The 13101-nt window shown below is 44.8% G+C and overlaps 1 protein-coding gene across 2 annotated transcripts in view; it reads right to left on the bottom strand.

Moving 5' to 3' along the window:
• LOC134345844 (dedicator of cytokinesis protein 2-like) overlaps positions 1-13101 on the bottom strand; it is a 1258793-nt gene that overhangs the window by 1117102 nt on the left and 128590 nt on the right. For both annotated transcript variants that reach the window (XM_063047144.1, XM_063047146.1), the window contains one exon: positions 1435-1475. In XM_063047144.1, coding sequence (XP_062903214.1) covers positions 1435-1475 — 41 coding nt within the window. The remainder of the gene's footprint in view (positions 1-1434; positions 1476-13101) is intronic.

Genomic DNA, 13101 nt, shown 5'->3' with positions numbered 1-13101 from the left:
AACATAGTCCCCTCCTACATTTACACACTTAGTCCAGCGGTCGTGGAGCATACGGATCCCTTCTTTGTAGAAGAGGTCCACAGCAGGGGTGATTGATAAGTTTGTGGCCTAAGGTAGAAGGGGATGAGTTGTTAACTTCAAACTTTCTGCATTTTTACTCAAAGAGTTGAACTGCACGTGCATGTAACAAGAGCGTCTTGGATCTCCAGGTGGTCCACAGCAGGGGCGACTGATAAGTTTGTGGCCTTAGGTAGAAGGAGATGAGTTATACAGCTCTTGTTACATGCACGTGCAGTTCAATTCTTTAAGTGAAAATGCAGAAAGTTTGAAGTTAATAACTCATCTCCTTCTACCTTAGGCCACAAACTTATCAATCACCCCTGCTGTGGACCACTTTCTGGAGGTCCAAGATGCCAACTTCTACAAAGAAGGGATCCGTATGCTCCATGACCGCTGGACTAAATGTGTGAATGTAGGAAAAATAAATGTGCTAGGTTTTCTAAAATTGACTCCTTCTACCTTAGGCCACGAACTTATCAATCACCCCTCGTAAAATTGTGGAACAGACTTGATGGGCCAAATGGCCACATTCTTTTCCTATATATTAAGGCTGAATTAAAGTGGACATGGAGAACATGTTTCTTACATTATGGGTATATCGAACCAGAGGGCACAATCTCGGAATAGAAAGACATCCCTTTAGAACAGAAATTAAGCGGAATTTCTTTGGCTAGAGGGTGATGAGTCTGTGGGGTTCATTGCCAGATGGCTACGGAGGCCAGATCAGTGAGTATATTTAAAATGGAGGTTGATCGCCATGTAGGAATAGCATTGCAGGCCCAATGAGCTCAATGGCATAATTCTGCTTCTATGTCTTATAGTTTTCTGGTTTTATGGGTCCTTACACTTCACTTCAATTCTACTTTATCCCTCAGAATTTTCAAAAGGCTGAGAAGATTCAAGTTCCTGGGCATCAACATCTCTGAGGGTCTATCCTGGGCCCACTGATGAAATCATGAAAGGATAACGGCTCCACCTAGCTGTTTGAGATTTGGTATGTTTCCAAAGACTCTTACAAATTTCCATAGATATGTGGCGGAGAGCATTCTGCACAGGATTGCAAAAGGCTGCAGAAGATTGTAGACTCAGCCAGCTCCATCAGAGGAAGGAGGTTCTGGAGACTGAAGACCACACTTCACCATTTAGAAACAGCTTCTTACCATCGGATTAGTGAATGGTCCATAAACACTACCATACTATTCTTTTATTTTGCACCATTTATTTATTTTTGTAATTTATAGTAATTTTTATGTCTGCGCTGAACTGCTACAAAACATGAAATTTCACTTCACAGAAGTTAATAATAATAAATCAGATTCTGATTCTGAAATAGTTAAGACAATATCACTATATGAAACAGAGAGTAAGACTTACCTTCACAGATCTGTTTTTCAGAGAGTATCCTCTGTACCAGCCTAAGAAATAGAAACACAAGGAGCATTACTGCCAAGTAGAACAAAATCCAGTCTCCATGGTGACTTCTCCAACTTTGGGTAATTGGTTTATTCGTTCTTAAGGGGAATAAGGAGGAGTCATTTCGGGGGCCACTTCCTCGAGCACCTCTGCTCCATCCAGCAAAAGCAGAACTTCCTGATGGCCAAAGATTATTATTCCAATTCCCATTCCAACATGTTGATCCATGGCCTCCTCTTGTGCCATGATGACGCCACCCTCAGGGTGGAGGAGCAACACCTTATATTTCATCTGGGTAATCTCCAACCTGATGGCATAAGTACTGATTTCTCCTTCCAGTAAGAAGAATCCCCTCCCCTGCCCCTCTTCATCTATTCCCCACAATGGCCTCTTACCTCTTCTCACCTGCCTATCATCTCCCCTTGGATACCCTCCACCTTCCCTTTCTCCTATGGTCCACTCTCCTCTCTTATCAGATTCCTTCCTCCCCAGCCCTTTAACTTCCCTACATCCCTGGCTTCACCTATCACCTTCCAGCTATTCTCCTTCCCCTCCCCCCAGCATTTTATTTCGGTGTCTTCCCCCTTCCTTCCCAGTCCTGAAGAAGGGTCTTGGCCCAAAACATCGACTGTTTATTCATTTCCATAGATGCTGTGTGACCTGCTGAATTCCTCCAGCATTTTCTGTGTGTTTAGGCGTCATTTCAGCGTTTCATCATTTTGGGTCAGTTTTTCATTTTTGATTAGTCTGTTCTGCCAGGCATGTCCCTCAATTATACTCTTATCAACGCATTATGAAAGCAAGTAATACAATCTGCTCCAGTCTAACCATGAATTCACTTTGGTCTCACCATATCAGAGATATTCCCTTTGTACTACTCATCCCTTCTGAACTGGTACTGAAAACTAACTTGTTTTCTCTTTTTGGACCTTGTAGAACACAGAATGCAGAACAGCACAGCACAGGACCAGATCTTTCAGATCACAATGTTGTGCCGATCCAATTAAATTAGTAAATAAATCTCTTCTGCCCGCATAATGTCTATTTCCTTCCATTTTCCTCACATTCGTGAACCTATCAAAACAACTCTGAAAGCCCTCATGTGCCTGCTTCTACCAGCACCCAGGCAGCGCATTCCAGACACCCAAAATGTCCCTGTAAAAATAAAAACTTGCCCATCATAATCATAATTTTCAGTCTCTGTAATGTTACAGAGCATAAGGAGCATAGAGAGGAGAGATGGTCTATTTTCCCCAGGGAAAGGAAGTCTGTTGCTGGATGCCAAATAGTGCCTGAACTTTTACGTCAGTGCCATTTTCCTTTGATAAATTTTGGTGTTGGAAGGAATTGGAGGAAAGGGTGAAGGTGCTTATTGAGGAAGGGAATGGCTTTAATGGCAAACTCTGCGTGAAGAAGCTCCCATAGTCTTTGACTTGCCTCAGGATCACCTGCTCTGGTTCTTCGTTAGTACGAGGCACCCGACTCTGTAAAAGTCTTCAGTGCATATAGATAGCAAGGGTGCCTGAGACATTTGTACAGTTCTATAGTAATCTACAAAGGCAAGGAAGTCTACAGATGCTGGAAATCTGAAGCAACACACACAAAATGCTGGAGGACCTCGGCAGGCCAGGCAGCATCTATGGAAAAAAGTAAACAGTTGACATTTTGGGCCAAGACCCTTCTGTTCCAATCCTGAAGAAGGGTCTTGGCCTGAAATGTTGATTGCTTACTCTTTTCCACAGCTGCAGCCTAACCGGCTGTGTTCCTCCAGCATTCTGCGTGTGTTGCACTGCACCGCTACCGCAAAAAAGAACAAATTTCACGACATATGTGAGTGATGATAAACCTGATTCTGATATGGGTCTCTATTGTGGACAGAAGGTGGGAAGGAGGCAGGGAGAGGGGAATCATGGTTGGGAGAAGGGGAAGGGAGAGGGGAAGGAATGGGAAGCATCAGAAAAACACTCTGTAGTGATCAGTAAACCAATTGACCGTGCTTGGTGCCTCAGGCGTGAGTATGTCTGCACCCGCAGCAACCCCTGCCCTTGGCACGCCTTCTGTGCCACCTCTCTCACACCCCTCCTGCGGCACTCCACCCTCGCAATTTCCAACGTCCTTTGCTCCCACCAGATTTTCAAACTCGCTCCCTGCTCCGTGTTTACAAATACAGTACTATGCAAAAGTATGAAGCACCCTTGCAACAATGAAATCCATGGATAGGAAAGGTTTCGAAGGATATGCACCAAACACAGACAGCTGGAATGAGCTGAGAAAAAACAGCTTTGTTTATACTGATGTTGGGCCAAAGCCCATTGTGGATAATGTGTTGCTTGAGATTTTCAGCAGCAGAGATTCTGTAGATGCTGAAAATCTCAAGCATCACATAGAAAGTACTGATGTAACTCAGTTGGTCAGGCAGCATCTATGGAGGGGAATAAACAGTCAACATTTCGATCAGAGACCTTCCATTAGGATTGGAAAGGAAGTGGGCTGAACGCAGAATAACATGGTGGGAGTAGGGTGAGGGAAGGAGTACAAGCCGGCAGGTGATAGGCGAAATCAGGTCAGGGGGATGTCATGAGAAGTGGGGAAGTGATAGGTGGAAGGGCTGAAGGAAGAATCTCATAAGAGAGGAGAGAGGACTATGAGAGAAGGGAAGGAAGGGCACTAAATGGGCAATGAGGAGAAGAGAAGGGGTAAGAGGGAGAGCTTGAATGAGTAATAGAGTTCTGTGCTATGACCTATGTCCCTCACTTCCTCAATCTTCCATGTCCCTCACTTATCCATTACTAGTGAGCAAACTTTTTCTATCAAACCCATTTTGATCAAATATCCTTTGATAATTATGACATATTTTTAAAATTTGACATTTTTCTGCAGCCTCAGGAAGTTTCTAAGGAAGAAACTTCCCATTAACAGTCTTATGACCTCAAAACACTTGGACAGGAAAGGGTTCGAGCATGGGTTTCCAACCTGGAGTCCACTGACCCCCTTGCTTAACGGTGTTTGTTCATGGCGTAAAAATGGTTGGGAGCCTCTGGTTTAGAGCGATATGTGTACAAGCATACAGTGGGATTAACTTAGATGAACATCTTATTCAGCACGGTAGCATAGTGGCTACTGCAATCGCTTTAGAGCACCAACAATCACTGATCTGGGTTCATTCCCACCACTGACTGTAAGGAGTTAGTATGTTCTCCCCCATGAACATGTGGGTTTCATCTGGGTGCCCCAGTTTCCTGGATGAAAACATAGGTTGTGGTCAGGGTTAGGAGACATGATATGTTGGCGCCGTATGCATGGAGACACTTGCTGGCTGCTCCATGTGAACTCCAACTGTGTTCAATGGTTCAATTTAATGTTAGAGAATGTATACAATCTACAACCTGAAATCCTCACTCTTTACAGATACCCACGAAAAAGAAAGAACGTTAGAAATCCCAAAGCATCTCCTCCCCATGCACAAGCACCAGCAAACCATCAGCCCTCCCCCTCTCCCCACTTGTTCCAGCAGAAAGCATCAGCCTCCACCCCACACCCCCCATGGAAAATCAAGTATTTCTTGTGTTTCAATATATTTGTGGCAAATAAAGCTAAATTAATCTAATCTAAATTGTGCCAAAGGGCCTCTTTCAATACTGCATTACCCAATAGCAAATTCACTGAATGGCAGGGCAGGCACAAGAGGTTCAATGGCTACTGATAGTAATAGGCTCTCAAAGACTCTTGGGAGACTTTACTTGTTCAAAGCTGCTGGATTAATGCAACTTGTTGCTGAGTGACAGATGGAGAGGGAAGTCCCCTTTGAGCCATTGCTTATCGTAGAAATGCAGACCATATCTCATGCAGCGACATTTCTGTTAACTGTGGCTGATTACACAGATGGAGATTGCTCCTAATTCCAGGTTGGATCAGTTACAGTAGTGCCCACATGCACGCAAAGTGTAGATTGTGGAGAGCAAGCACTCTCGAGCCAGATGGGTACACTAACAGGGGAAGGCTTATTTATTCAGGTGTCGTACAATTACTGCAGGGTAGCAGCTGATGTCAAACCACATAGGTAGTTCTGGTCACCTAACTACAGGAAAGACATCAATAAGATTGAAAGAGTGCAGACGAAACTTACAAGGATGTTGTTGGAACTTGGGGACCCAAGTGACAAGGAAAGGTTGAATAGGTTAGGATTTTATTTCCTGGAGCATAGGAGAATGAGGGGAGATTTGATAGAGGCACACAAAATTATGAGGGGCATAGATGGGGTAAATGCAACAGGCTTTTTTCACTGAGGTTGGGTGAGACTAGGACTAGAGGTCATGGGTTAAAGGTGAAATGTTTACAGGGAACGTGAGGGGGAATCTCTTCACTCAGAGGATGGTGAGAGTGTGGAACGAGCTGCCAGCAGAAGTGATGGATTGGGGCTCGATTTCAACGTTACAGAGAAGTTTGGATAGGCACATGGATGGGAGGGGTATGGAGGGATATGGTCCAGGTACAGGTCAAATTACTGAGCAGAGTAATAGCTCCACACAGACTAGATGAGCCAAAGGGCCTGTTTCTGTCCTGTTGTGTTCTACGGTTCTATGTCAAATATTAAGTGGGGCATCCTATTGGGAACAGACTTCAGACAGACTCTTCCTTGTTTCTCAGCACCAAAGAACCCTGGTAGGGAGAACAGCTTACAAACTTCAGAGGGGAAGGAATCAGAGAAAGAGATCCCAGTATCAGCAGGCTTTCAATAGGTTAAATTCTGATGGAGACTTTTAATCACAGCTTTTGTTCTGTCATCACCTTCTGGAAAATTCCAACATTCTCCACAGTTTACTTCCAACCTCCATTAAGCTGTACATTCTGGATCTTACCCTTTCTGTACGTGGACACATATTCACCTCGTACTCACTGACTCCCAGATTGAAAATGATCGTTTTTAGCCATGTACAAAACGTTGGAGAAACTTAACAGGCCAGGTGGCACCTATGGAGGAAAACAGGCAGTTGGCATTTCAGGTCAGAGACTAAACCAGTTCAGGATTATCTCCATGACCTGATGTCCCTTTCCACCAATTTCTTCCAGCTAGTAGCCCCAGAGAGATCCTCCAGCCCTCACTTATGAGTGTTATGCCTTCTGTTGTTACCTCCACCACAGACAGTCCCTAGCCCAGCTGTGAGGAGGAGGAGGAGGAGGAGGAGGGTTGCACGCAGGGCTAGCAACCTCAATCCTGAAAAAACCTGGAGCGACAGGAATGCCAACAGATGCTCCAAACACCTCATCCCTGGGAGAGGAAGGATCTTCACTGAGAAGACGTATGGAGTCGTGTGGTGAAAGTCACAAGTCCAAGGAAACTTCAGAGCCAATCATCCACCTATCATACAGGTGGTACATGCAATATAAAGACCATGTCAAGCGCCACTGTAGAATGCCCAGGGAAAGCTGAAGCGAGGCTGGCCAAAGAACAACTGTCAATGCAACCTTGAAGTTGACGCTAAGAAGATGGGCTGCACCTGGGGACAACTCGACAGACTGGCCCAGGACAGACCTATCTGGTGAGCTGCTGTTATCAGGGCATGTTCCAGTGGGGGTGATGGGCTTAACTTACCGATAACTAATTAGAACATAGAACATAGAAAATCTACAGCACAATACAGGCCCTTCAGCCCACAAAGTTGTGCTGAATATGTCCCTACCTTAGAAATTACTAGGCTTACCCATAGCCCTCTATTTTATTAAGCTCTATGTACCTATCTAACTGTCTCTTAAAAGACCCTATCGTATCCACCTCCACCACCGTTGCTGGCAGCCCGTTCCACGCACTCACCACTCTCTGAGTAAAAAACTTACTCCTGACATCTCCTCTGTACCTACCCCCCAGCACCTTAAAACTGTGTCCTCTTGTGGCAATTACTTCAGCCCTGGGAAAAAGCCTCTGACTATCCACACGATCAATGCCTCTCATCATCTTAGACACCTCTATCAGGTCACCTCTCATCCCCCGTCACTCCAAGGAGAAAAGGCCAAGTTCACTCAACCTATTCTCATTAGGCATGCTCCCCAATCCAGGCAACATCCTTGTAAATCTCTATTGGTAATATATTGTAAATTCTATTGATAAGATTATAATCTTGGAAATTCCTTGCTAAATCTCTCCATCTTGTGGCCTCTCTCTCCCCCTTGACCACCTTCCTTCTGCATCGGTATTAGATATGTTCACAGCCATTCCTCTTGACCTGTCTGAACTCTTCAGATGGCGTTGCTGATTGTGTTCTTAAGTGAAGGAGGTTCTGTGAGCTTCAGTGACCCATCTACTGCTTGACTGGATGTGAACACCCAAGGTGAGAGCTGGTTTCATCCAGGTAAGGCTCTCGGGACAGGCTGCTCAGAATTCAGAGGTGACCACTACCTCAGCTCTTCGACCATCACTGCATCCTTTCAATACCTACTTCAGGCTTGGTTATTTCAAATGTTCTTAACCGTCTGCTGAGGTAGAATTTTTCAGGCCAGGATTCTGCATGTGAGGAACCTCAGATGAAACTTAGAAAGGTAGAAAAACAGAGCACAGAAGCCAGCCCTCAGAGGTTTCCCCTGGGTGTTCCAGTTTCCTCCCACATTCCAAAGCCCTCAGCACCATTATAGAGTCAGAGGAGTACAGCACAGAAACAGGCCGTTCAGCCCATCTACTCCATGCTGAAACATTTGAACTGCCTGCTCCCATCGACCTGCACCGGGACTATAGCCCCCCATACCCTTACCATCCATGTACCTAACCAAACTTCTTAAATTTTGAAGTCGAGCTCGCATGCAACACTCTCTAGCAGCTTGTTCCACACTCTCACAACCCTTTGCGAGAAGATGTGTCCCCTCACGTTCCCCTTAAAACTTTCACTTTTCACTCTTAGCCCATGACCTCTAGTCCCACACAATTTCAGTGGAAAGAATACCTCAGGGAAGGAATTCCAGACACCAACCCAAGATGACCAAAGGCAGGAGTGGCAATGGTCCACAAAGTAAATATCAGGTCCACTAAAGAGGCCTGAACAGAGGTTCTGCTGAAGGCTCAAAGATGAGTTACAAAGATCTATGTAAGATCTGGACATTGAGGGTGGTGATCTGGAATTCTCTACCCCAGATGGCCGTGATGACTGGATCATTATGGGTATTTAAGGAAGAGGTGGGTGGATTTTTGAAAGATTGGGGGATATGGGTATAGAGAAGAAATTCGGCCTAGAACAGATCGACCATGGTCATGTGGAACGGTGAAGCAAGCCTGAAGGCCCAGTAACTCACTAACTCACTACTGCACGTGTGTGTGTGTGTGTGTGTGTGTGTGTGTGTGTGCGTGTGTGTGCGTGTGTGTGCGTGTGTGTGTGTGTGTGGTGTGTGTGTGTGTGTGTGTGTGTGTGTGTGTGTGTGTGTCCGTCTGTGTCCGTCCATCTGAAGTGGTCCACAGTACACAGCATTGCTTGTGTCAGGAATTTACATGGCAGTGAGCAATGAAACAAGCCACTCAGACCATTGCATCCATGCCAAGCAGTATGAATCCCACCTTGCAGCAGATGGCCCAAAGACTGAAGTGTTGGTCTAGACATTTCTAAAATTCTGTCAGTCATTCTGTTTTCACCGCTTTCTCACAAACTACTCAGTTATCTCCGGGTTGGACAGGTAGATGAACTCCAAAGATTTAGAAGGACACATCACTGGCAAATGAGAGTAGCTTTGATGGGCACCCTGGTTGGCATGGATCAGTTGAGTCAAAGGGACTGCTTCCATTGTGTGTTGCTCTACGGGGCGGACACAAATGGAACAAGGAAATGAAGCAGGTTGCCATGGCTATTCTGACACAAGGTAGTCCTGATGACTAGAACTTTGATGTAACTGCTGTTTCGTTTTCAATTCATTCCCTGGGACGCCCAAAACTAATTGCTTACCCCCGACCGTCCAGAGCATAATGAGAGTCTTGGCAACTATGGCAGCACAGCGGTTAGCATCACAGTGTTACAGCTCAGGGCATCGGAGTTCAATCCCGGTGTCCTCTGTACGGCCTCCCCATGGACTATGTGGGTTTTCCCCAGATTCCCCAGCTTCCTCCCACAGTCCAAAGAATCAGCAGGTAGATTAATTGGACATTATAAGTTGTCCTGTGATTAGGCGAGGGTTAAGTCAGGGTTGATTGGGATTGCTGGGGTTGCCCAGCTCAAGGGGCTGGAAGGGCCTTTTCCACGCTGTGTCACTAAGTAATTTTTTTTTTAAAAACTCACATAGATTCTACAGCCAGGTAAAGAAGCAGGATTGGAGGCAACTCCTACCCCGCTGTGAAAAGACTACTGAATGGCTCCCTAGTACAATACGATGAAGCATCATCTTTATTCGGCAATATAGACTTTATTAGGTACACCAGTGTGTTGATTTATTTATCTAGAGAGACAGCACAGAACAGGCTTCCTCGGCTCACCGAGCCGCATCTCCCAGCGACCCACCGATTTAACCCCAGCCTCATCACAGAGCAATTTAAAATGACAGAGTAACCCACTAACCTACCTCCTCCACACCCTAACCACCACAACTTTATCATTTGCTGTCAGTCCCCTTATCTACAGACACTCCTGTGCTTAGTGTCACTTTATGGGCAAACAAACAATCCAGGCATACAAGCTATCTTTCTGTTCTTTATCTTACTGTGTTTTTTTTGTGCCACGTCGGATCTATAAGACCCTAAGACATTGCAGCAGAATTATGCCATTCCATCATGGCTAATTTGTTATCCCTCCTAACTCAATTTTCCAGCCTTCTTACCACAACCTTGGACGCCCTGACTAATCAAGAACCTACCAAAGTCCACTTAAAGTATACCCAATGAATGGATTCCACAGCTCTCTTCAGCAATGAATTCCACAGATTCACCAAGCTCTGGCAAAAGAAATTCCTCATCTCTGTTCTAAGGGGATGTCCTTCTATACTAAGACTGTAACCTCCTCTTCATACCTACACTACCTAGGCCTTTCATCCTTTAGATCTGGAGTAACAATCACTTTGTTCTCCTTTACAGCTGTATATTAGAAATGACATTGAATAATCTTGAAATATGTTATCAGCCAATTATGTGGCAGCAAATGGATGCAGAAGAGCATGCAGACGTAGTCAAAAGGTTCAGTTATTGCTCAGACCAAGCATCGCAATGGGGAGGAATTGTGATCTAAGCATCTTTGACTGTGGAGTGATTGTTGGAGCCAGAGGGGGTGGTTTGAGTGTCTCAGAAAATGCTGATTGAGAATAAAGTGATCGAGAAAAACAAAGTAAAATAAAGAATAAAATAAAGTTGCATGAGGAAAACAAAAAAAACCATCCAGTTCTATGGGTGAAAACACATTGTTAATGAGAGAGGCCAGAGGACAATAGCCAGACCGGTTCAAGTCGATAGGAGGGCATCAGTAACTCAAATAACTACACATTACAACAGTGGTGTGCAGAAAAGCATCTCTGAATGAACAACACATTGACCCTTGAGGTGGATGGGCTACAGCAGTAGAAGACTATGAACATATAGAAATACAGTCAATGGCCACTTTATTAGGTTCCTCCTGTTGCTAATAAAGAGGCCACAGGGCATACACTGGCATATATTAGGAATTTGCTGTGCTGTGTTGATGCCACATCAAGTGTCACAGTGGAAAAGTGTGTATGGACCCGGAGGAGATAGCAGAGATACTTAATGAATACTTTGCTTCGGTATTCACTGTGGAAAAGGACCTTAACGACTGTAGGGATGGCTTACAGTGGACTGTAAAGCTTGATCATATAGACATTAACAAAGGGGATGTGCTGGAGATTTTGGAAAGCTTGAATTTGGATAAGTCACCAGGTCCAGACAGGATGTACCCTGGCTACTGTGGGAAGCGAGGGAGGAGATTACTGATCCTCTGGCAATGAGGTTCCGGATGATTGGAGGGTTGTGGATGTTGTTCCCTTATTCAAGAAAGGGAGTAGAGATAGTCCAGGAAATTATAGACCAGTGAGTCTTATTTCAGTGGTTGGTAAGTTGATGGAAAAGACCCTGAGCAGGATTTATGAACATTTGGAGAGGTATAATATGATTAGGAATAGTCAGCATGGCTTTGTGAAAGGCAGGTCGTGCCTTACAAGTATGATTGAATTTTTTGAGGATGTGACTGAACACATTGATGAAGGTAGAGCCGTAGATGTAGTGTATATGGATTTCAGCAAGGCATTTGATAAGGTACCCCATGTAAGGCTTATTGAGAAAGTAAAGAGGCATGGGATCCAAGGGGACATTGCTTTGTGGATCCTCAACTGGCTTGCCCACAGAAGGCAAAGAGTGGTTATAGATGGGTCATATTCTGCATGGAGGTCAGTGACCAGTGGTGTGCCTCAGGGATCTGTTCTGGGACCCCCTTCTTTTCGTGATTTTTATAAATGACCTGGATGAGGAAGTGGAGGGATGGGTCAGTAAATTTGCTGATGACGCAAAGGTTGGGGGTGTTGTGGATAGTGTGGAGGGCTGTCAGAGGTTACAGTGAGACATCAATAGGATGCAAAACTGGGCTGAAAAGTGACAGATGGGGTTCAATCCAGATAAGTGTGAGGTGGTTCATTTTGGTAGGTCAAATATGATGGCAGAATATAGTATTAATGTTAGGACTCTTGGCAGTTTGGAGGATCAGAGGGATCTTGGGGTCTGAGTCCATAGGACGCTCAAAGCTGCTACGCAGGTTGACTCTGTGGTTAAGAAGGCATACGGTGCATTGGCCTTCATCAATCGTGGAATTGAATTTAAGAGCCAAGAGGTAATGTTGCAGCTATATAGGACCCTGGTCAGACCCCACTTGGAGTACTGTGCTCAGTTCTAGTCACCTCACTACAGGAAGGATGTGGAAACCATAGAAAGGGTGCAGAAGAGATTGACAAGGATGTTACCTGGATTGGGGAGCATGCCTTTTGAGAATAGGCTGAATGAACTCGGCCTTTTCTCCTTGGAGTGACGGAGGATGAGAGGTGACCTGATAGAGGTGTATAAGATGATGAGAGGCATTGATTGTGTGGATAGTCAGAGGCTTTTTCCCAGGGCTGAAATGGTTAACACGTGAGGCCACAGTTTTAAGGTGCTTGGAAGTAGGTACAGAGGAGATGTCAGGCGTAATTTTTTTACCCAAAGGGTGGTGAGTGTGTGGAATGGGCTGCCGGCGATAGTGGTGGAGGCAGATACAACAGAGTCTTTTAAGAGACTCATGGATAAGTACATGGAGGTTAGAAAAATAGAGGACTATGGGTAACCCTAGGTAATTTCTAAAGTAAGTACATGTTCGGCATGGCATCGTGGGCCAAAGGGCCTGTATTGTGCTGTAGTTTTCTATATTTCTATGTTTGCATGCACCAAAAACAAAAACATTCATCAATCATACAGAATAAAAACTAGATAAAAATAAAGATAAAGCATAGATATGGAATATAATGTGCATAAAAATATAAAACATAGAACATAGAAATTTACAGCACATTACCGGCCCTTCGGCCCACAATGTTGTGCCAACCATGTAAACTACTTCAGCAACTGCCTGGAATTTCCCTAGCACGGAGCCCTCTATTTTTCTAAGTTCCATGTACCGCTGTACCATTGAGAGC

This window comes from Mobula hypostoma, chromosome 4 (genome assembly GCF_963921235.1).
Source record: "Mobula hypostoma chromosome 4, sMobHyp1.1, whole genome shotgun sequence".
NCBI lineage: Eukaryota > Metazoa > Chordata > Chondrichthyes > Myliobatiformes > Myliobatidae > Mobula > Mobula hypostoma.
The sequence above is the reverse complement of the archived record's forward strand: the minus strand, read 5'-3'. Positions and strand labels throughout refer to the sequence as shown.